The 26,297-nt window shown below is 36.8% G+C and overlaps 1 protein-coding gene across 1 annotated transcript in view; it reads left to right on the forward strand.

The window, feature by feature from the left end:
• The window catches only part of LOC114647323 (rab11 family-interacting protein 2), a 156,803-nt gene extending 131,090 nt beyond the window's left edge, over nt 1-25,713 (forward strand). Inside the window, exons 4-5 of the mRNA XM_028796011.2 lie at nt 686-788; nt 21,711-25,713. Of these exons, the coding sequence (XP_028651844.1) occupies nt 686-788; nt 21,711-21,938 (331 nt within the window). The 3' untranslated portion in view covers nt 21,939-25,713. The remainder of the gene's footprint in view (nt 1-685; nt 789-21,710) is intronic.
• Nucleotides 25,714-26,297: the final 584 nt, after the last annotated feature.

Genomic DNA, 26,297 nt, shown 5'->3' on the forward strand with positions numbered 1-26,297 from the left:
TTGGCTGCTATGAGGTCCTTTCATCGGATTGGCTGATCCAGCACTGTCTCAGCTGCGGAATGGCCAATTGGGGAAGGCAGCTTGATGGCTGAGGTCTCCAGGACTCTAAACAAATCCAAATCATATTATGGGATATCATCTACTGTTAAATTCTACTCTGTACTTGTAATATTTTTATTTTTATACTGTATTGAGGATTTGTTCTGTTGTGTGTATTGCATTGTATTGACCCCCTTCTTTTTGACACCCACTGTATGCCCAACCTACCTGAAAAGGGTCTCTCTTTCAACTGCCTTTCCCAAGGTTTCTTCCATTTTTTCCCTACAAGGTTTTTTTTGGGAGTTTTTCCTTGTCTTCTTAGAGAGTCAAGGCTGGGGGGACTGTCAAGTGGCAGGGCCTGTTAAAGCCCATTGCTGCACTTCTTTGGTGATTTTGGGCTATAAAAAAATAAATTGTATTGTATGAGGTGCAATTCTAAAAAGAAAAGAAATACAGAGGGTTCAATTTAAGTTTAAATTCAAGTCTTCGTTAAGCACTTTCATGTGCTAATTTGAAAAAAAATCTGCAATTATCCTCCAGACTAATATATTTGGATTGATTACTTGATATTTATAATATAGACGCTGATCAATAAGAGTTTCCATAGTTTAAACTTAACTTTTGTTTTTGTGTTTTTTAACTCTAGTGTAGGAAAGCCTGAAAGTATTGAAGATATGAAAAACAAGGTGGTGAACAGACATGGTCTATCAAACAGTAAAGGTGATCATGAAAAGAAAGGCAGTACTTTGGTAAGTGAATTCTAATGGAGGGAGGTGGGAATGGCGAATTAAGAAACATGTGGAGTCTGGAAACTCAGGAAACAATTTTTTGTTGGAGGGTAACAGATTCTCATGTTGTTATAATACATAAATATGGACTCTGACAAACAGGAGTTGGTGAACCAATGGGTTAAAGAAGCCTCAGATGTTTTGTGACTTTGGAGATTTCTGTTTCTATTCGCCTTCAATTTTTCTTCTCATCTCTTTCATTTTAATCAAATCTTTATTTTACTTTTTTGATTTGCATTTGTTATTGAACTTGGTGAATGTTTGCATCAGACATCTCCTTTCAAATATTGACTCTATAAAGGTTGGCTTGTTAGGTACTGTAATATTTAATTTTATTGTAAAAACTAAAATATTATTGTCATAATGTTTACTTGCCTCCTCCTTTTTCTACAGCTTCTTCTCTTTAGTATGAATTTCCTTCATGTGATTTGGGTCCAGTCAAAGGCATCAAGTGGCCACTTGTAGCTGCTGCTGATGCTCTTTGAAGCACCTTGTAAGCTCACTTTATTAACATTTTTTTTTCCAGTCTGACTAACAGGAGGTTGAATCATTTGTTCAGGCAGACAGTGAGTCAAAAGTCCAGCACCTAGCCACTAAGCCACCCTGCTATAATGTTACACCATACTGCAAATCTTATTGTTAAAACAGATATGCTTAAGGCACTATTGTACCTCAAATAACACACATTTTCTTTTATATTCATATTTCTTCATTGGGAGTATTTACATCGAATATATGATATTGCAGTTAAAACATGCTTTCTATATTCTTGGTTTTTTTTCCCTTTTTTTCATTCTTCCTGTCCGTATTTAAGAACAAGTACATAAGTAGTTTTGTTTTTCATTAAACATCTTATGAACATGATCATATCTAATGGAATGTTAAGAATAATAAATTTTAGGAACATTTAATGCAACAGACTAAATATAAAGGATTGGATAACGACTCAAGCAGCAACTTTGTCATCCTTTTGTGAATGTGTTCAAGGAGTTAAAAAAAGGACATCTTCAGGGCGCTAGTGAGATCACACTAACAAGCTATGTGTTGAGAAGAATTGAAATATCTATTTGTATTAAAGGAATGTCCTCAGAAAAAAAAGCAGAGGCATCTGAACCTCATTACTCAGAAATAGCTATTGTGAAGCATGATCCGGGTCTTTTGAATTTTCCAAGTTATAGATATATTAATTTGAGCAAAATTATTTCTGCTAATTAATGAAACTAGCATTCAGTGACATGACATTTGTATTTTCCCAATTTATCTTTATCTGATATTTATTATTCTTTAAAGCAAGACTTAGATTAGCTGGATTTACCTTGAATAGACGTTGTTCATTCTCCATTTTCTAAATGTTTACAGGGCCTTTTCTGTATTCAATCTTGACTTCTACTATAGACATATAATTGTACTTTACAGGCAAAACTAGTACTTTATCCAATAGTCATTTTCTTCAATAAGAAAACATAAAACCTAAATTCATAAATATGCCTTGATGCTGTTCAGATCCTGAATATTCTTGAGGTATCCCTATCAGAGATACAGCTGTCTTGTCACTTGTATGCTTTCTTCCTAGTAAACACATGTATGTAGGCTCTTGGGTTCTCATACGGTATGATGAACAACCATTATGTCACATGGAAACTGCTCATCTTTCTCTACTCTACAGTTGAGCAGTTGGTTTTGCACATTGGTTTAGTCTATTTATTTTACTGCTGCATTCTTCTATCTTACCTATCGAATCAAAACGTTCCAATGCACTTCATTGAGAATGCAATGACAGCATGGGCAAACCTGACACACATTCAAGTTTCAAATCCAAATGATGTGACATTACAACAGTATTGTTCCGCCCATTTCACCAAAATTAGCATAAAGTTGAGATCTCTTCACCAGAACTGTTGGTAATGTATTCCTGTGCATGGTTCTGACAATGTGTGGGTGTGACATGAATACCTTCTGAGTAGGGCTGCACGATAACAGAAAAAATGATTATCACGATTATTTTGCTCAAAATTTTTATCACAATTAATAATGACTATTATTCCTTTGGTAAATGAAGTCTGTGACCAAAGCAGTGTAGCCTCGGCCAGTTATTCACAGATGCTGCCCTAATCATATTAGCTGCGTTGTCCGTTGTGATGCACACAAGTCTTTCTTCCACCAAGCCCCAAGCGGACATCGCTTCTTTGAGGCCCACTGCAATAAACTCCGCTGTATGGTCTTGTGGGAAAAACGAAGTTTGCAAAAGCTTGCTTTTCATCTCAAACTCGCTGTCAATAAAATGAACTGTCAAGCTCAAATACGGTTCCGCAGTTCTGCTTGACCATAAGTCGGTCGTGGCAGCAAAATATTCAAGGCTGAGCCTGAGAATTTCTCTTTCTATTTCTTTTCGGCATTTCGCATACAGCGAGGGCAGCGCAACATTGGAAAAATGGTTGCGTGAGGGAATGCTATATCTTTTATCAAGTGTTGCGATCATTTTGTTAAACCCCTCACTGCTCACGGTGGTTATTTGACACATATCCTTGGCTATATGGTACGTGATCGCCTCTGTTATTTCCCGGTGTCTTTGCGAGCTAGGCAGATATGGTATTGCGTTGAACAATGTCCCTGATATTGTTGTCTGTGTTGTGGATGGCTGGTAATTTTTTGTTGTTGCTGTTTGTGCCTTCAGTCGTTGAAATTCTTGATAGTGTACTTTGTGGTGGCTTTTAAGGTGGTTGATGAGGTTTGTTGTGTTACCTTGGGACGTTTGGACGGAACAGGAGCAAAGTTTGCACAAGACTCGTACCTGATCAACATCACATTCCTCGAAATCGAAATAGTTCCAGACAACTGAGTATGACCCCTTTTTAGGAACTAACGATAGCACTTCTGCACCTTCCTCACGTTGCTCCGCCATCATATGTTTATTCTGACTGACTGTTATTGCTGCTATTGACTTCTACTGCTTCAGAAAGCACTTGCAATCTAGACGCAGTAACGTCATAGTGACGCAGTCCAATCCGTAAACTCAGCCCATAAAAAACAGTTTGGTCTTTATACTGTAAAATCGCGACGATATTTATTAACTGATCGTGGGTCATAAATATCGTTATCATGAGAAAAAAGAGATTAATCGTGCAGCCCTACTTCTGAGTACCTGGAGCTCATGGTTTTACAGCCATCTGAAATAAAGGTATTCTCTGTGACTTCAAGTCTTACATACTCCTTACATTCTGTCAGTGCCCTATTTGTCAATTTTTCAGAACATCAGTGCCTTATAGAATTGGAAGTAAGAAGCCTTTGCCTGCCAAAGAAGGAGTTTTACACTGTGAATAGAAAAGTCAAGACTCTTAGAACTAAGAAATGGTTCTTTTTTTGTTTATTTTTCCACAATCACCTTTTAGCTTGTGTCCACTGTCCAGACTTGGACAACTGTCTTGTCAAGTAATGGATAAAATGATAGCATTATCCAGTATCTCCCATATATGAGTAATTCATTTTTGTTCGTCTCATTGTCTGAAAAGCCCTGGCTATTGTATTTTTCTAATGAGACTAGAGCAGACTGTGGTATGTCAACAAGAGTAGGACGCCCGTTATCTTTTAGACATGTAACAAAATATTAGGTCATCAGTCCTCCACGATTATTCCCACACATTCTTTCCACATATACTTGTCATTGCATAATAACAAATTAAATTTTCAGCTGCCTGTAAGGTAGGTAATTAAATAGTGCATTTTTTTTATTTAGATGAAAAGTAGAATTTTCTCCTTTAAGGAAGAGCTAGTGTTTTAGTCTCCAAAAAAAAAAAAATTGCTGCTAAGTTTATGGATTGCCAAGTTTTGATGCACTTCACTGAGAATTGAAATATGTTGAACACAGACAGGAGCCAACTTTCAGTTCCATCCATCTTTTATTTGATATACTGCCTTTTACAGTGAGTATTATTGCAGTGTGGTAAAGGGGCCCTTGTTTGACTCATTTTAAGAGTTCATTCCACTTTATCATTGTATTTTTTTTTTTTTTCAAAATTCTTCTAGAATTCTGGGGAACATTAGTAAAGTTTTAGTTTTGAATGTTGAAAAATTTGCCCATTGTGTACTGCTTGGCTGCTGTGCTGACTCTTCTCACACGTTAATAAAATACCATATTACTGTAGTTGGGGGAGGTTGTGGGAGGGAACTAACACAAAGGTGTTTTTTGCTTTTGTTCTTAATTGGATACTTTTTTCTGCTTTTTTTTTTTTTTTTATAATAATTGATACATCCCCTGATTGGTACCATATCCAACTACTTGCAATTAGTAAGCCATTAACTAATTAACAGTCAAAAACAGTGGCCATTGTCTGTGATCTACTCTTAATTACAAACTGTGTAACGTTATTATTGTATGCTTTCAGGTCATGGGACCCATTATCTTGTATTCTATTTATAATTGGAGTGCTTTGGTGAAATATGATGTGCAAATTGCCTTACTTAAGGTTTTAAAAGTGCTAATAAAAAATAAATCAGTTCCATCCTTCATTACGTGGAGAACCTTAAGGAAAATAACACCTTTTATATAAGTATAATTGACATTTAATATACTTAAGTACAAGATAATTGCTATTATACCATTAGCAATTTTCAAAGGCGGGGGGAGGAGGCGCATTAAATCTACTAAGGCAACCCAAGGATTCAACAGATAGATACCACAGATGTGTGTAGAGGTCACATTGTCCATCATTAATCCTTCGAAATGTGTGTGTGTTATTACATCCCCCCCCATATCCCCCACCCACGGACAAAGGTCACAGCAATTAGGAGTGGGTGCCTCTCTTGTGTTGTAGTGCCAACACCTGCCTCTGCAGGAGGAGCACTGGCCGTCTGAAACTGCTGCCTAATTAGGTACTATGAAGGGAGGGCAGCAGCGGCATATGCGAAAGTAGCTGGACTAATATTCCCAGAGTGAAGTTGCTCATTAGAACAATAATGAGACAATCAGAAAATGCCAAGGGTTCACTTTATCTCTCACTCCCTCTCCCCTTTTTTCTTTTACTGTTGAAGTCTGCTTTCGATGCCAGTTAGAAAGACAGTTAGCAGACATGCAGAAACAAAGTAAAAATAATAGGTTTGAGCAGGCCTTTGCTTAGTGTTCCATCTAACCCACCATATTCCCCTTTATCCCGCAGTGCTGATGTACTGAATGCCACAAATATCATGTTCACACTGCAATGGGGCACCTACGACACACTGTTGGTTTGCTTTTCAGCATGTGCCATTCTTTTACATGTCATAAGTAAGGATGGCCGTGAGTGACCAAATAGCCATAGAACATTTGAATACTAAAATACAGTACTTATTATTCATTCATGTGTTTGTTTTCTGAACATACACTTGCCCAGTTTCCAAGAAGGAACCAGTTATTAATCATTTTTCTATACAGTGTATAGCACCTTTCTCAAACCGCAAGATTTCAAGATGCTCTATAATGCACACAAGAATGTAACACAAATCATCACATGAGGTAGATCCTGAGGCAATCTGAAAACTTAAACCTTCAAACAACATGGCATCAAATTAAGTATAACATAATCTAATCAAATATACTCCACTGAAATTAATGGCAATGGCAATAGACTGCATAGTCAGCATCAATAAACCAGAAAATCTGAAATGGTTGTTTAAAAACAAATTACAGGCAACAGCTCAGTTTCAAGAAGACTCAAGAAAAATGGGCATGTCACATATTTGGGATATTTGTTATTTGTCTGTGAGATCATTATGTCCAATATCCTAAAAAAAAAATCTATAATGAATTTCCAAAAACATGGTGGTATTGGTGACTGATAGCCTGCCACACTACTAACCAATTCAACGCAATGTTTAGTCTTTTATCATACCTTTCACTGCAGATGTACTAGTGACCTATTATAACAAAAAAAAATTAACAGTAAATTAAAATAAATTAATATCAATAAATTAACAAGACAATAATTGAGATACTGCCAAAAAGACATTACACAAAAGTACTTTGCTGCAGGGTAGGTCAACACCGGCGTGCCTTTCTGCACATTAAACTAGCAAATGATGAGGACTTCCTGTTTGTTTCTGGATAATAAATTAACAAATAAGAAAAGGTGTTTTCAGAGGTAGGGCTACTTATGATCTCCAGGGGTGAAAGTGGAAAACTAGGTCAATGACTGTATTGCTATCTAATATGTATAAATTTATATAAAGTATATATGTATACTCAATCAAAAAGTTATTATTTCTGCAGATTTGTCAGCTACATATTCATGCTGCAAATCTCCCATTCTACCAAATCCCAAAGGTGTTCGATGGATTCAGATCCACCAACTGAAAAGTCCTTTGAATAACACTGAACTCATTGTCATGTTCATGAAAACAGTTTGAGACACTGTTTGCTTTGTTACTTGTTCCATTATCATGCTCGTAAGTCACCATTTAAAGATGGGTAAATTGTGGCCGTGAAGGGAAGCACTTGATTCAGCAACAATACTTAATAAGGCCGTCAAGCAATAATTGATTGTTATAATGAGCCTAAAGTCTGCCAAGAAAATATTCCCCACACCATTACACCACCACCACCACCTACCCGGACTAATGGGTGCATGGATTTATGCTGTTGACACCAAATTCCGACCCTACCATCCGTGTGCCTCTGTAGAAATGAAGATTCATCAGAACAGGCTATATCCAGTTTTGGGGATCCTGTACCCCCTGCAGCCTCTACTTTCTGTTCTTGACTGACGGGAGTGGGTCCTGATATGGTCTTCTGCTCTTGTAGCCCATCCACCTCAAGATTCTACATGTTATGCTTTCTGAGATGCTTTTGTGCTCACCACAGTTGTATGAAGTTATTATCTGTGTTACCATTGCCTTTCTGTCAGCCCGAACCAGTCTGGCCATTCTCCTCTCACCTCTTTTATCAACATGGTGTTTCTATCCACAGAACTGCAGCTCACTAGATTTTTCTTGTGTTTTGCACCATTCTAACTAAACTGGACTGTTGTGCATGAAAATCCCAGGAGATCAGCAGGTACAGCTGGCACCAATAATAATGGCACAGTAAAAATCACTGAGATAAGATTTTTTTCCCACATTCTGTTATTTGACATGAACATTAACTGAATGTCCTGGCCTGTTTCTGCAGAAATGTATGCATTGCACTGCTGCCACATGATTGGCTGATTAGATAAATGCATGGAAAAACAGGTATAAATTTATGGATGAATGTCAGTTATTGAATGACTGATAAAATAAATGGCTATGTATAGATACCTTAAGTTTAAATGATTTTTACAAAAGGAAGCCTGCAAAAACTGAAACTCACAGAAAAAACAATCAAATCCTGAAAAAATCAGAGAAAATAGCAATAATATTTTGCATTTAATGCTTGTAAAGGTTGGTTTTGCTGGCTAGTCTATGGCAGTTGCAAAATAGTGCAGATGGTAGTATGTCTCAGTCAAGTCAGCAACATCATGGTTCAAGTCCTGCCTGTATCTTGTTTTTTTATTTAATCCTGATAAAATGTATGTCTTACATAGAAAAAATATTACTGTTTGACTGTTTACTATATTTTACATTTACATTTATTCACTTAGCAGATGCTTTTATCCAAAGTGACTTAACAACATTTCAATAAAAATGATGGCTCCTTGCATCCACATTCCAACAGCAGCAATACTCTGTGCTCATTTATGCTTTTGCATATACACATATACTGTGTATGTATATATATATATATATATATATATATATATATATATATATATATATATATATATATATATATATATCAGGGTTTAGTTAGCCAATAAAAGGTGTCATTTTGCTTAACTTTTCTGGTACTTAAAAAAAAATTGTAGCCCAGGGACAGTTTAAAAATAGTAACGTTGTTCCAAAAAATAGCCCAATATCTGAGGTAGACAAAATGACACACCGGTAGGGGGGCTATGTAGAGAGTGAGGGGGTGAGGTATATATACTCATCAAAGCCTGGGGATGATAGAATGGGTATATATAATCACACAACAATGGGAGTTGGGGAGGGAATCCCCTTTAGAGATTTTACAATGATTAAGAACATATACGAATAGCAGGGGAAGGGTTGCCAGATGAATGAAAAACATGGTACAAAATGCCATGGAGAAGGGTTGGAAAATAGCCCAAAATACTGCATTGTTTTGAAAATAGTAGCCCAAAAAAACACAACCCGCAAAAATTGTCCAGTTGAGCAGAAAAAACATGAACCTGATGTTCATATGTATGCGTGTACACAGATATTATAGTAAGCATGAGTCCTTAAAGTTTTTAAATCTTTAAGGCCAATCAGAAAAATAACTGCAGTTATTTTAAAATGAGAATAAATCAGGCACTTCGTACAGTTACTGGGGGGGAAAGAAAATGTGAATAGCATGGTAGCAGTACACAAGTGCAGTGTTTCACTTGGACAAATGGTACCATTTGAGTAACGGTTTGGTCAGAATAAATGTGACCTGATTTATTTATCCTTGGGCACCACACCATTTCATACTAAAATATATAGTTGTATTAGTGGTAGAGCAGGGAGTTTAGCATGAAATACTATCTGAGTAAAGTGGCACATAGGATATGTGAGAGTAATTGTATCTTTTAGTTGGTACAACATTTCAGTTCAGGAATCACATTTGTTTGACTCTTGCTTATCTCTAAATAAGCACCACTTGTTTGACTTGTTTTAACTGTAAGACAACGCACTTAACAACTTGAGCTTATAGTGGAATTGCAGTATAGCACAACATTTGCTATAAGACAGGACCTCAGTAGCTAGCAGGAGCCTAGAGGCTGATGACTAAACTGTCTGGTTTATGTCTTTTTGGTTTTCTACAGGAATATACAGGTTTTAGTACAGGTAGAAGCAAATAAACATCTGTTAACAAATACATACAAATAATACTACATAATATACACTTTTGTTCACACTGTCAGCAAAACATGTTACTGCTTGATACAGCAAAAAATCAAAATCAGGTTAAAGGCAAGTACCAACAATTCCGTAGACCTTTTTTTGTATTATTATTATTATTAAATGCCTAATGTTGGATTCAAAAAAACAAGATGAGATGGAGAATGTTTCAATAAACCCCTGCCAAGGCACAGGAGCGCTCCCCAGTTCAACTGTACATTGAAGTGTTGTACCTTGGTAAATGCATGTTTTAATTTCAGGTTCTGTCCCTACTGCCCTCAAAACTGCTGCAGTTACCCCAATCCTTAAAAAACCTGACCTGGATCCTTACTTTTCTCCAGTTACAGGCCTATCTCTAATCTCCCTTTTTTGGCTAAGGTGATGGAACGTGTAGTTGCTACACAACTCCATGCTTGTCTTCTAGATAATACAGACTATGAGCCTTTTCAGTCTGGCTTTCGTACACAGCACAGCACTGAGACAGCTCTCCTCCGTGTAGTCAATGATTGCAGTTCCCTTAATATTCTCCTCCTTCTTGACTTAAGTGCAGCATTTGACACTGTTAACCATGAAATCCTCCTGTCACGTCTCTCAGCTGTAGGCATCTCTGGCTTAGCCCTTCAGTGGCTCACATCATATCTCTCTAATAAGCAACAGTTTGTCATACTCGGCCAATATAAATCCTCCTCCTCACCTGTGTTGCGTGGTATCCCTCAGGATTCAGTCCTTGGGCCATTACTTTTTCTACTTTATATCCTTCCTTTGGGTCAGATTATTCGCAGACATAGCCTTAACTTCCACTGTTATGTAGACAATATACAGTTATATCTTAGTACAGACTCCCCTACAGATTCACCTCCCAGCACACTCATGGAATGCATCACTGATCTTAAGCTATGGATGGAAAATAACTTTCTCAAACTTAATGCCAATAAAACTGAAGTGTTACTGGTAGGTCCAAAATCCCAACTTTCTAAGGCATTCAATTTCTTTATTTCTGTTGATGGTACACTTTCAAACCTGCTCCTGTTGTCAGAAATGTGTTTTGAGTTACACATTAGGTCTCTTTCCAAAATTTCATTCTATCATCTCCATAGCATTGCCCATCTCCGTCCATTTCTGTCCTTGTCTGATGCTCAAACTCTGGTTCATTGTTTCATAATGTCTCGTATTAATTACTGCAATTCCCTCTTCATTGGCCTCCCTGCAAAATCTATACAGAAGCTACAGTATATTCAGAACCGTGCTGCTAGAGTCTTCACCCACACAAAGCGTTTTGCTCACATCTCCCCTGTTCTCTCCCAGCTTCACTCGTTACTGGTTCCATCAAGGATTAAATTCAAGATTCTGCTTCCCACCTTCAAAGCCCTACATAACCTTGCCATAACCTCACTCAGCTACTAGCTAGCTCCTTAAACACCTTGTCGCTCTCTCAGGTCCTCAAGCAGTCATCTTCTTACTGTCCCACGCACCAGACTTTGCACCTTAGGATGCAGGTCCTTCAGTACTATAGCACCTCAACTTTGGAACTCTCTTCCTCAGTCTATCCGAGATTGCTCCTGTTTCTGCACTTTTAAATCGCAACTGAAAACTTTCCTCTTCTACAAACTTTTGTCATCTGTGTAATTTACTCTGTATGTAAAGTGACCTTGGGTTTGTGAAAGGCACTCAATAAATGTAACCTATTATTATTTTTTAATATTATTACCAGTGTTTGCTTCTCCACACAGGAGTCATATATGATAGTTTCTGGCCCAGAATTCAGTGTTTCTTCACTACATCTCTATCATATGTCATTTTGCTGGTGTGACACCACACAGCATACCATTTAGGATAACTGGTCATTCTGCATTATCTTGTAGAGCTCTTACTACTTCTGGTGTCTATTTCCTGGTTTGTGTCCATTTCCTGCTAGAGAAAGCTCTTGCCAGTTCCTGTCGCATCAGAAACATGGAAACTACTATAGATAGATAATTAAACTTGGAAAATTTCTCCCACTGCTTTAGAGGCCTGTTCCAATTATTGAGCTGCGCCACACTGTGCTTGTGCCGACAGCAGACACCAGTGTCTTCAGAGTGCCATATGTTTGTCTACCCCAGCTTTAACCAGGCCAAGAGTACATATTTCTGCGACATAGCGTTGTGGGTGTTATGAGTGTAGGGGTATGTATTAATTATGTCTAAAACAGAAATAGTAACATGAATATGTTAGTTTTCACAATTGGAAGGACTTCAATTTCCTTTATTTTAATATTGATATCTAATTATTTTGTAACTTTCTAATCCCTTCATTAACATATTTTCATTTATCATATAGTTTTAAAGCAGGAATTAAAGAATCAGTTATGGATAAGTAATGCTCCCCGGAAATAATTAAGAAAAGGAATATAGGGATCTCCACATGCTGGATTAGAAATACAGTAAAATCCTCTATTGTTATTATACTGAAATCCATTAAATCTTGCAGTAAGGGTGTCAATTGTCAACACTGGTACCTAGACCACTATACATTGTGCTAAGCAATATATGCAGTGGTGAGAATGACTTGTCTTCAACATTATCTTGATAAGAGATCATCCAAAAACATTCATTTGGGGTAGACCGCAGTGTAAATGTTTGGTGTGACCTTGAATTATAAATGGAGCCTTCACTACTTTTAAAGTAAACCAGATTTACAGAATGAACAGAGCACAGTGAAACAAAAATAACCTAATGGATCGTGATTGTTTTCAACCTTGCTGATATATATATATATATATATATATATATATATATATATATAATTATTAACACTCAATCTTCAGATGCTTAATTCGTAAGTTATATATATATATATATATATATATATATATATATATATATATATATATATATATATATAGGGATGGGAAAAAGTAGGTTTACAGTTGTTCTTATGGAAAAAGACCTATAAGTTATGATTGCTACACTCAAGCACACTTTGATATAAGAAGAAAACAAATAATACAAATAAATAACTCAATAATAAATAATAATTCAAGAATAAACTCTCTGTGTCCTAATTAACAGTAATTAGTGGTTTATCGTTTAGCTGTGCATCCATTTGAGGTCTCATGCTGCTAAGTTAAAATTTCGCTCGTGGTGCTTTTCCACAGTTGGGCTACAAATGCAGCCTGAGTCCCTGTATAGGCCAGGACAGCTAAGAGCTACAATACCACATGACTGATTAGATATCATTCTACATAAACTTTGTTTTCCTCTTTGAAAATATTTGCTTTTGCAGAGCCGTATGTGTGCCGGTAGTAGTTTCCCATTTTCACTACCTTTTCAGCTAGCTATTTTGGCGATCCTAAATTGTCCCTAATGTGTCCTTGGTTTGGGTGGGTGTGCCCTACAGTGGGCTGGCACCTTGCCCGGGGATTTGTTCCTGCCTTGCGCCCTGTGCTGGCTGAGATTGGCTCCAGCAGACCCCCATTACCCTATGTTAGGATATAGCGGGTTGGAAAATGCCTGACTGACTATTTTTTTCTATCTAGGGTGGAAAGACGAGACCAGTGAGGGTAATGATTTCTTTACATTTTCATGTTAAAACTATGACTTAAGTTGTGTCTTCTCCACAGCACCCACAGGATGCAGGGAATCCTCCGGTTTGACGTTTACCAATTTGTAGTATTTTTTAGCTTCTCCAAGTAATTACTATTTTATGTATTTACATTAGTATTTTTTTTTGTTTGTACCATGTCATTCTTTAACTAGTTGTGTTAACAGGCTTTGCCTGGGAAATTGTCTAAGACAATGTGCCTCAGTTATAGTGCTGATGGTTAATCGGATGTATAGTATCAGAAGTAATTTGTAACTAAGTATTTTTCTGTATGCAATATTTTTATTTATTTATTTTTTAAACCAGGGCCTAATTTTGTTTGCTTACTGTTGGACATGTTACATGTAATTGCCCATAATGAAAATATTTTTGCCTTCCTGCTTTTCCTGGTAACTTGGCTTTTGTTGATGGTCATTGTAGAATTTCAGTAGGAATAATATGAAATTTGATTATATATAAATTATTATTAATAATTTTTTTCAATTCTCATTTATTTATAATGTTCGCTCAAGCATTTCTTTGTTCTTTCTGTCAGTTGTATCTTCAAGCTTCTTTTTTTGCCATACCCATAGCCAGACAATAAAGTTCTAACAAAGAATTGTGTTTTACTATAACTTACAAACAGAAGGTTGCATATTTACATGGCCCAGGTAATGAACTGAACTCTATAAACAAACCATGAACAGCATGGACTGTGGAAAGCATTTACAGTTGGTGGATAGGCAGAATTTGGGGGTGTTCTTGGTGGTGTGAAAGGAATTTCAGCAGAACTCCATATTAAAGAACATCACCAATAGCAATTATTTGTAATATTACATAGGTGATTTAAAGTTGATTTATTCAAACTATATTGACTCTACATTAGCATAAAAGCCTAGTGCTGGCTGATTATACAGTGGGTGTGGATGAATGTCTACCAACAAAAAAAAAAAAAAAAAAAGTTACCAGTTGCTTTTACTCACTCAAAAGCACCATCCTGTCCTCTATTATCACATTCTGAAAAGCAGCACCTCCATCACCTATAGAAAAAAATTCTGCTTCATTCTGTTGAATCATAGCTTGGCTCCATCGGTTAACTTATGGTTTGTGTGTGTGTGTTTTTAATTCCATCTGCGTTTTTCTTAACCTCAAAAAGTTCTTAAAGCTGATCACTGATTGATATTGCAAACTCGATGATGATACACAGGTCGACAACAGGTCGACTATGAAATTAAAAAAAAAAAGTAGTGTAATCAATTTACTGCACCTCAGATTTATTGTCACATATGATGTACACAGTAAAATGAAGTGCATGTATGGCCAAGTGCTTCACACTGTCACTGTCTGGCTGCCCAAATCTCAATTTCTAAATTATGTCACATGTAACAAATATAGCAGGATGTTGCCTTGTGTAGATCAGTAAGCTATTTGGGTACCCATCTTGCACAAACTTTGCACTACCCCGAGTCACCATGCACTATGGTATGTGCAGATTCATAGCTGATATCCAAATGTGCATTAACAGTGGAAAATATAATTTGTCAGTCGTCTCTGATGAAGGCATTTGTCATGTCGACGTGGGCTTGAGTGTGCGATGTTGATGATCAGCCACATGGAGCTTTATTGGTTATGCTTGTTATTAAACCTTTCTACCCATTCATAAATTATTTGTTGTGTCATGCTGTTTTCATTTACATTCTGAGCCAGCATCCTTTGTCGAATTTTAGCAGGTTTCATTCCCTCTACCCAAGGAAATCTCGCGTCGGTGCGTTGTTCAGCATTGGTGCAATCCAGTGGAACGTCAGTGATCATTTGACTCTGGCTTCAACTAAACAAACGGTAGAGTGCTGCATTGTGTGTGTTGCAACTACCCATAAGTCATTGAGTGGTGGCTCTGAGGCTAGGGATCTGCACTGGCAATCAGAAATGCCAATAGGGACTCTGCTCTGTTGGGCCCTTGAGCAATGCCCTTAACCTGCAATCGCTGAGCGCTTTGAGTATAGAGAAAAGCGCTATATAAATGCAAAGAATTATTATTATTGAGAATGTGTTGTATTGCGCTAGATTCTATCCATTGGGGTTACGGTATAATTTTCAAATTGCATTTACTTTTTCATTTACCCTTCTATATCCATCCATCCATTTTCCAACCTGCTGAATCCGAACACAGGGTCACGGGGGTCTGCTGGAGCCAATCCCAGCCAACACAAGGCACAAGGCAGGGACCAATCCCGGGCAGGGTGCCAACCCACCGCAGACCCTTCTATATATAGATAGATAAACAGAGAAATAGTTACTAGTACTAGGCAACGACACTTGTAAAGTATCTTGAGGTGATGTTTGCTGTGGAATGGTTTTATATTAAACCAGTAACGGCACACTGCATGATAACGTGCAGTGAATACACTTGACTTGAGCATTTATAGTTTTCATCCTCTTTCTCTGTACATTTAGCATTCATTTGCTCAGAGGTTGATACGCTTGCTGCTTCCTGAGCAGCTCTTCTTTTCTTCATCCTAGCGGCCCGCTTTTCTTCTTTCATCAGCATTTTTCGCGTTAAAAGATAAGTCAGTGTTTATGTTGCAATTACTTAGTACATTTTCCTTAATTTTTCTCTTAAGCAGGCAGTTAAGTCTTCAGTCTGCTTCAAGAATGATTTAAGATATGAAGACATACACATGTGCCGCCCTGCTGTCCGCTGCCAAGAGCTGATTCTACAATAAAATAAAATAAAAAGAGGAATAACGTTGGAGGTCAATCATCACGCCTAAAGCAGACAGTAGATGTCAGGTCAATAGGTCAAACGGTTTGCGAGCTACAGGTGATTTAAAATCGTGGACAGACAAACGGACAGCCACGGTAGCGTATTATATAAGAAGATAATATTTATTTGAATATTTGTGTGTTGGTATCGCCAATGAAATTAGAAAATGAACATACTGTAGTCAACAACCGTCCTGAGATTATACTCTCTGCAATGCAGCACAAAGTAAGAAACCAAGCCCTGATTTTAGCAGCAGCAGGCATAGTTGGGTGAAGATAGCAGGAAGTCCCAGTTTTGCAAGTTTTGTTACCTGGATGTGCATGTACTAGAGAGAAGACATGCCATATTCACTGCAAAAGCACATTTTGATTGTGGAGCTGTAAATTTGTACAGACTCCTCAAGTTAACACTTGAAGCTTTAGCAGAGCAACATCAGAGCAAATGTGTGCCTGTGGTTTATCTGTTACTTATAAATGAACACATCAGCTGAAATATAACATATTCTTCCCTGGCTGATTATACATTATAGCAGCTTCTCTCGTCTGCCCTTTGTATGTTGAAGGATTCAGTGGGAGATTCTTCTCGTTTCAGATGGTGACCACAGTCGCATCTAAGTGGTGCAAGTCTTTTTTGCATACAGTATTTAGCAGCTGTTTGACCCTTACTGTAACTTCTGCAGGCCAATTCTATTTCATTGGTCATAGCCAGGTGGGATGGGATATATGTGACAAAGCAGAACAGCAGCTGATGAGTTTCACCAACAACAAACAAAATACACAAAAATTGTGTATGAAGTGTATGGAGAAGGCAAGAAAACATTCATCAAGCATACAGTAAAACATAGAGTGATAATCGTGAGACATGCCTGTAATGGAGCACGAAAACGTGCCTTCTTTGGACCAACTATAAGTTGAGGGCGTGGCCTGGGATTACATTTGCTTTCTTTCCCTAAAGAGCTTTGAAAGGAATTTCTTGTGGATAACTTTTTTTTTCTGTGCAGATGTGTCTCTTGCTCATGGAAACAAACTCCTTCATCTTATCAGCTAACGCCACTATCCGAGAGAGAGAGAAAATGAGTTCCCCTGGGAAACAATTTGTTACTTTACATTAACAAGCACTGCCTGTGTGTTTATGAAGGTTCAAGGCCTTCACCACCCCACTTCCCACCCCCCTCACTCCTTTCTTTCTTTCTTTGCTCACTTAATGACTACTTCAGTACTATAGTAGCACTGTATCCAAGTGCATCATATTTTGCTAATTTGCAGTTATACAAACAGAGCCAGAGCTGTAACCAGGGTTATTTCTGTAGCTGAACTGAAAATAGGAACAGGCTCTAGTGCCTCCACAGAGAGTTTTTACACCTCTAAACAGGATTATTATACTCCACAGCATTAGAAGGCTTACTCAGGGCTGGTTTAATGGCAGCCACATTGTGCACTTAAATGGCTTTTGCCAACTTATTTTCTCCTTCAAAATTCTCATTGCTTATAGACAGACAGCGCACACCCCTTGTGGTTAAATGCACTGCACTGTAAATCACAAGCAGTAAGTCACTTCACCTGCCAGGTCTGGAAACTGCTGTAATTGACTTGTAAATGTTCCTGGTGAGATGGTGTTTGAAATAGAAATCAATGTTTAGCAGGCATCTTAATTCCATTTCAAAAGTGAATTACTGTAGTTTAGCAAGTATTTATTTAATATCTTTATCCAGGGCAGTCCACAAGGGTAGGGGCTACTAACAGGTTATCAGACTCTTAAGAAACATAAAGAATGCCAATGACGAAGACTGAATTGGCAACATCATGATTTACATTGCAACTCATCAATCACTAGAGAGCCAACACTGCCTGTGTTTACTACATCTAGTAAAAAAAACCTAGCGACCAGTTGGTTAATAATTTATTAAAACACTCCTTATTTTATATTTACACCTTTCCTGGTTGAACATGATTATCCCAAGGCATCTCACTTGTTTCCCATTTTAATTTATTTGTTACACTACTAATTTAAGACGTCTGCTGAAGGTCACATGAACTGTGCATGCTAAGGCTTGAATCATTTACGATTTATAGTCTTAGTTTCCAGGGGGTTACACCTCTTGGCTTCTGGCCTGATAACAGCTGTTAGTATTAAGATTAGTTAACAAGCTTTCTAAACTCTTATCATGAAATACTTTCTGTGTTATTAGCATCCTTAGCAGATACATTAGTGCAATAAAATTGCCAGAAGTTGTAATAAATGAAAAAAATGCAAAAACATACCGGAACCATAATGAACCCTCCAAAATATGTACACTCGCTGGGCAAATTATTAGGAACACCTGTACATCTGCTTATCCATTTATTTATCTAATCAGCCAATCATGTGGAAGCAGCATGAGCAGCAGTTCTGCAGATGGAAACGCCTTGTTGGTGAGAGAGGTCAGAGGAGAATGGCCAGACAGGTTTGTGCTGACAGAAAGGCTATGGCAATTCATATAAACACTATGGTGAGCAGAAAAGCATCTCAGAATGCAAAACACATCAAACCTTCAGGCAGAAGGGCTACAACAGCAGAAAATCACATCATATCTCACTCTTGTCAGCCAAGAAGAGAAAGCTGAGGCTGTACTGAGCACAAGTTCACCAATACTGGACAGCTGAAGACTGAAATAATGTAGCCTGGCCTGATAAATTTGAACATCTGCTGAGGCACAAAGATGGTGGGGTCAGAATTTGGCACCAATAACATGAATCCATGCACCCCACATGCCTTCCATCAACAGTCCAGGCTGCTGCTGGTGGTGTAATAGTGTGGGGAATGTTTTCTTGGCACACTTTGGCCCATTAATACCTATCAAACGTTGCTTGAAAGCCACTGCCTAGTCCTTATTTGAGTATTTTTGCTGACCATGAGCATCCCTTCTTGGCCACAATTTATCCATCTTCTAATAGCTACTAGCATGAAAACACACCATTTCACAAAGCAAAAGTCATTTGAACGTGTTTTCAGGAGTATGAGAATGAATTCTGTATTCTTCACTGGTCTTCCCAGTGACTTGGTCTATGTATATGTGAAACGGAAAATCTGCAGATCTGCACAAAATTGCGAGATGCAATCATGTTAACATGGACCAAAATCTCAAAGCAGTTTTTTTCAACATATTGGTGAATCCATGCCAATAATTTTCTCAGTAAGTGTGCATGGATAGATATGTGTGTGTGTGTGTGTGTGTGTGTGTGTGTGTGTGTGTGTGTGTGTGTGTGTGTATGCAATATGCATCCAGCAGCCAATATGTTTGCCCACTTGCACATCTGTGGGCACTGGGTTGACTTGCTTGTATTGTGGTGCAAGTCATCTGTAGTTTCTCTGAAATATAGAAGAACATGAATATGTTTAAAAGACAGTGGTATGCAGAAGCAGTTGCTCTAAATATCTAAGTTAATCATCCAGTACATTGTTTAAATTATACAAACACATAAAAATGTAACCCTTACAATGCTCACCCAATACAGTCCCTTATGGGCCTTTTTTTTAACTAAATTCTGATATCCTTTTTATATGCACTGTATTTTAAATTGTTCACCCCAATTTTAGTTTATATTAATTTACCATTGTAACCTGTGAATCCAATGATCCTGCGTTTTAGAACAGATGACATTTAGATAGATGGATAGATAGAAAGTTGGTTAGTACTGTACTTGTCCCAAGAGGACATTTAGCTTTTACAGAAGCTCAGGAAATATAGAAATATAATAACAAACAACAACAGCCACCCCTTTTAAACAAATTTAAAATTACATAAAAAAAAAAACAACTTCTGACTTGGCTAAAGATAAAAGAGCAGACACAGGGTTTACATTGAAGCAGCAGTCCCATTCTCCAAGCAATGCAATTTAAAGATCAGATTAAATTTTAAATTATACTTATTATTAATTAACGATACTTGTTAAGGCTGTATAATACACAAGTGAAATTGCATCGGATGTTCTTTGTACATTTCTGGTCACCATGCTAAGCAATAAAAGAAATAGTAGCTTAAAGGTTGCACTGGAAGATTGAAATACATGGTGTCATACATGTGCGAATGGGAGGCAGCTAATGAGCCCGAATAGTGATAATTCCACACCAGACCAGGAGGTGGTGAGGTGCACCGACTTTCTCTCTCAATCCTCTGCAGACAGTTCACAGGAAATCCCACAAGGTCCCAGCCCCCATGATGACGTCACTTCCGATTTTGGCCTTTATAGCCGCCATCTTTACACCTATTAATTAGTTCTGTTTTGGACTTTGTACCGAATACAACTGTACAAAAAAATTATGTCTCCTGTGTATTCTTATCACAATGGCTAACTCTGACAGATTTAGGAAATTCAGCTTCTTTAGTTCTGAGCATAGAAAGCTTTTCAACATTCTCAAAGTGATCAATGAAAGTAATCTACCAGAATTCTTCCAGTTAAGTAATGTGTCATAAAATAAAGGACACTGGTAGACATTAAAGAGAAGTGCATTCAAGGTGCAAATCTGGAACCACTCATCACAAAGCATGGCAAGAACCTGAAACATACTTTGATTTGTGAGGAAGGTTTGACATTTAAACAGTTTTTGCTTTGCTAACCACATGAACATAATGAACTGAATAGACAATCCTAATTTGTTTCTTTTTTACTGTCTTGTATATTTGGAGATACAGTTTAGCAAGTTACAGTAGAAGAGTTTGGTTGCTGCTATGGCTGGTGTGTAGATTTATAGCATATATAAAGATGTACTTTCTCTTCTAGCCTTTTCACATTTTGTTACATTTTTAAATATTTTTTATATTTAATTGGGATCTTTTTCTCCATTAACCAATTTGAAATTGTGTAACATCTAAGTGTAAACACAGGTCTACTTGTAAGTCTTCCTGAACCTATAGAATATAGAAAACCCTCTCCATGTTGAATTCTTGAGTTATAATATAACTGGTATATGGTATATCCCTTTTCCTATTCCTGCCATTTGTTTTGTAGCACTCCAGTAAGAGCCACGAGAATTGTTCTGTATGCACTGTTTCTCTCATCTCATTTATGAAGGTCTGTAATTCCAAGGCTTCCTAGTTCCCTTCATTTCATATTTATATTGATTACATGTAATTTCTTTAAGCATGATAAAAAAGTAGATGTAAATTACAACACCATTTATTTTACTCTGTTAATAATTCTTTGCATTTATATAGCACTTTTCTCACAACTCAAAGTGCTCAGCAATTGCAGGTTAAGGGCCTTGCTCAAGGACCCAACAGAGCAGAGTCCCTATTGGCATTTACGGGATTTGAACCGGCACTGTGCAGATCCCTAGTCTCAGAGTCACCACTCCGCCTATTGACTGCTTCTGTTCCAATCCCAGTGACCCTGAACTAGATACGGTTGGCTGAATTGATGGATTATTAGTCCTGTTTTTTATTTATATGTTTGTTTGCTTCCTTCTCTGTCTAGCCAGGTAATGCTCCCAAAAACACACAAGTACAATATCATTTTTTCTATATTTTTACATGTAACAGTTCATGGTCAATGAAAATCATTTTGTTGGCTTGTTTCCTGTTTTCTTACATGCTTGAATGTTCTTGCCACAAGTTCTCACAATGTACCCTTCTTTGTACTTACATTGTCTAGGAAGGAAATCCTTTTGGTACCACAGCATCATACCGCAATTTGTCTTTTGAAGAGGTTGTTCAAGAACTGATCAAACAGAAGGAGCTGGTCAGAAAAAAAGATGCCCACATACGTGAACTGGAAAACTACATTGACAACCTCCTTGTACGAGTCATGGAAGAAACTCCCAGCATTCTAAGGGTGCCTTACGAACCAGCCCGTAAAGCGGGAAAATTTTCTAAACAGTAATTATGTGCAAAAACAAACAGAGAAAATTTTTACTAGTGTGTTTCCTGGGAAGAAGAGGGTGCTTTTGAATGTATTGCATTTTATTTACTAACCATTACTTGATATATTTCCATGCTGCTGCTGCTGTTACTGGTTAACCTTTTTATATTGTTGACCATCTTAGTTGGGTAAGTGGGTAAGTGTTGAACAAAATCTACAAATAATTCTTCTACCCAGTATTCAGAATCAAAGCCCACTTGAAATACAGTGTGCCATGTTCACATAATACATAATGTGTGCCATATGAGAATACTTGATATATTGATGTGGTAACTTTGCCTAAATGAGTCATTCGAGTTACAAGTGGAAAAAAAAATATTTTGAGTTTGGCATTCCCCCATCCCATCTCCCCAACACTCTTGCTTCTTTGAGGTAAGTATGAATTATATGTCAAATTAGTAAGGAAGTCTTTTGCCCTTTATTTGGAGGAGGGTAATAGTTCAAGTTTTCATTGGGTACATGAGCCAGGTCATGTTGTATTGCTAAATTCTTTTAAAAGATGTCAAGCTGCGACTATTAATGTGCTGCTAGTGTGAAACCAAAAAAAAATAAAATAATATGTTGACTCATTAAGAATCCTTTAGTGAAGTCAACAGTGGGGAGTAGTGAAGCATAGTGAGTAGTCAAATGGTAAAATCTGTTATCTTTCAGTCAACTCTGTACTGGAGCGTGAACATCTGTGATATTTTGCCTAGAGTGATAAGGAAAAATTCCTTAAAATGTTATAAATGAGCATTTGTTTAAAATACCAGGGCACTTTGTTTTTAGCTTTTAGATACTGCCTCCCCAAATCTCCCATACAGGTTAAACAGTGAAGCCTAACACACAGTGTATATTTTGTTCAGTTGTATTTTGTACTTTCTACCAGACAGTCTTCCAACAATATCCAATTTTGACTGCCTTCTGCTTCCTTGGGATAAAATATCGGTCTTAAATTGTTGGCACTTTTTTATTTTTACAATATTTAAATTTGTATGTAACCTAAACTCCTGCAGTTATTGTGTGTGCTTGTAAACTAGCGTAAAACACTGCTTGTATTTAAACAAAAATAAATTAATATATAGCACTATATAATTATTAACTCAGTAGTAGTAATTACAATTATTTTAGGGGCCAAAATGTAGGTACGAAGTTATTTTTCTGTCTAAATACACTATATAATAATCAGATGCTAGACGAGAACATTATAGTGTACCTCAAATAGCTGATAACAAGTTAAAAGCTTTACATCAATGCATAAACAATGAGGAGCACTGTTACAGAAAATGAAGGACAAATATTCTTTAAAATGAAGACATAGTTATGTGAAATATCAGATTTTGTCTGAAGTGGAGAATGAAGTTGAGCGATCCAGAGACCAAGATTCAGACTGCACATTCAGAGGTTCTAATTTCCAGCATTCACAGTTACTTGAATCTTGCAGAATTATATTATGGTATAAATAGTTAACAATTATTAATTTGATTTCTAATTTGAATGAAATATTAACATGTCTTTTCTGGCTTTACTTTGTAATGCTCGTGATTGGGATTTGGAATCTGAACTTCTTTGAATTGTACACAGCATACACAATGTCTTTGTTTGAATCTTGGCATGATGGTATTATGTAATGGAACATTTAATAAGATATCTACCAAAGATAATTTTTTTTTTTCTTTGGTGATCTTTAAATGTGTAAAATATTAATTAAAACTTAAAAAGAGATTTGCTTACAAGAATGTTTTCTGTAAATAAATAGTCAAATATAATTCAACAGGGTGTACTCCTATATGTAATTTCCCAAACCAATTCAAGTTTGTAAAATAAACAACTAAGTAAACATATGTAATTACCCTTGTAAAGCCGACTCTGAACCTCTGGGGACCAGTTAAGCCATGTTTTCGGGTCCTTGATCTAAGTAGAAACCAAATGTTCTATATATGGTCTTCTTTTTTTCTGCTACAAAAAAGAAAGAAAAAACTATACTGTCATAAAAATATGAAAAGATATGAAATATGTTCACATGTGTAAAAAGAGTGAATAATTAAGTTAATTGAGAGCTCAGAATGAAATGAAAACCAGACGACCTGGCAAGCTCCAGTGAACCCTTATTAAAACAATGTGTAGTAGCAATTTACTATCAGTTTTAACATTAAGAATGCATTTTTTTAATATACTAATGAAGAAGGGGTAACAGAAGAATGATTTGTTTTTCTAGCTATATTGTGTTGATTTATTTGTGGTTCGGCACTTATCTGCCCTTTGCCTTCTACCAAGTGAAACTTTTTTTTTCCTCCGGACAGATAGTGTAGTACATTAGAAGTGAATGTTCAGCACAGACAGGATGTCTCTCTAAGTATGAACAGGGCAGTAAAAGACACACCCTGTAAAAAACTGCAATCTGTCACATGGATAAGTGTTACATTGTGTTATTGGGAAGGGTAATCATCGCCAAATTGTTCTTTTAGAATGTATTTTTTTTTTGAAATCATGGAAATTATTGCTTCCAAACTGTTTTTTTATGTTTTATACACAATGGAATGTTTATACATAAGAAGTGCAATAATGTGTGATCTCCTTGAAACTTTAACTTTCACTTTAATATACATTTTGAAACAAAGCTAACTGTTAAAGGTGGCTTTAACTGCCTTTCTGTACAAGCAGTTGTTATTCTATTGATTATCTGTTTAGTTTTTGTTTACAGGAGAACAGTAATTAAGTAATCATGTAACAGTCACAAAGCAGGCACACACACATGTATATCTGTATACAAAATGAATACCATCAAACGTACACACAACCGCAAATTGTACAGACTCTGTAAAGTCACACCATTTCTATTGTTGCCTTTCCCCACTGAACGTATACAGTTTTTAAGTGTCTGGACAATTAAATCTATTGTGTGCCTCTGGTTTCTTGTAGGAATTATTCTAGTTTTTCTTTAATTATACCAATTGTCTTATAGGTGCCTGAAGGATTTAAATCTTCACAGTTTTAATTATAATCGTGTTTGTGTTCAAGCTCGCTGCTTTCAAATTGTTGCAGTGCTCCTAGCAGTGTGTTTTATAAAAATAACACCAGCTAAATCCTATAGTGAATGAAATTGCCGTAGAATGGCAGGCACACAGTGAGCTCTGACTTACAAATCACTGCCAATCGATCACTGCAGGAGGCATCTTAAGCATTTATTAGGTTTAAGCATAAAGAAGTGTCACATAATGAAGTTAAAGTTTCATGTTGAGCTCATCTGTATTCCAGTATATGAAGAAGCCTTGCTGCAATTAATGTTTCTCTCCGGCTGTATCATTTGACAAAGATGCTTGCCTTGCAGACCTTCAGGACTTTTGACAAGCTGCTCTTCCTTCCTTTTCCTGAATGGATTCTGGATGTTCTACTGATTTTGAAGTGAACTGCAATGAATTTCTTTCCACTTTCCATCCAACACACTAAAAAAAAAAGTAGTTGGGACTTGACAGCAGTTCATGCTGTCCTCTTATTGATGAAATGATAATAATGCACTGTTTAGTTTCCCTTTTTTAAGAGTGATTGTACTTTATGAAACTGATGTGCTTGGCATGTAGCATAGGTATAAAGAAAAATAGGTGAAGCTGAAGCTTTAATTAGTAGTGATGTATATACTTAAAGGAATGAATCATACAAGTCATGAATCACTATGTTATGATTTATGCAATAAGCAGATATGCACAAGTTAAAATGTAGCAATCATTGAAATAAACTGTATTTACTGAAGCACAAATGACTTGCCTTGCATTGAATGTGAACTGTCACTACATACAGCAACCACTTAAGACACCCAATTCATGTGCCATAGTTGATCTTTTGACTTTATGGCTACCATCAAATGGCAGATCTCAACCATTTATTAACCACTTTGGCATTGAATGATTTAGCATTTTTGTAGTGAACTTCAGCACTGTAAGATAAGTGAAGTTTATCAACACAAGTGTCAGAGCACTGAGATGTGAACCTGCTGCCTTCATCTCTAGCGCCTCAAAAGTTGAAATACATAAGTAAAGGTCTATACAGACGATGATTAGGTGCAGGGCTCAATCCCAGAATATTGAAGTAGCAGCATTGCCATCCGTGTCGTTCCATGCACACCATTGATTCTAACTGGTTAATTTCAAATCTGTTGTAACTGTAAAAAGGAAAATACAAAATTATGTGAAAGAGTATAGTTAGAAACATCTATCTTCCTAACCCACTTATCCAGGGCACATCAGGTGCAAGGTGGAAACAACCCCTAGTCATTCCAATGGAGGATGAACACACTCGCATACAGATACACACTAGGGCCAGTTTAATATTGCCAATGGGACT

This window comes from Erpetoichthys calabaricus, chromosome 2 (assembly GCF_900747795.2).
Source record: "Erpetoichthys calabaricus chromosome 2, fErpCal1.3, whole genome shotgun sequence".
Classification (NCBI taxonomy): Eukaryota; Metazoa; Chordata; class Cladistia; order Polypteriformes; family Polypteridae; genus Erpetoichthys; species Erpetoichthys calabaricus.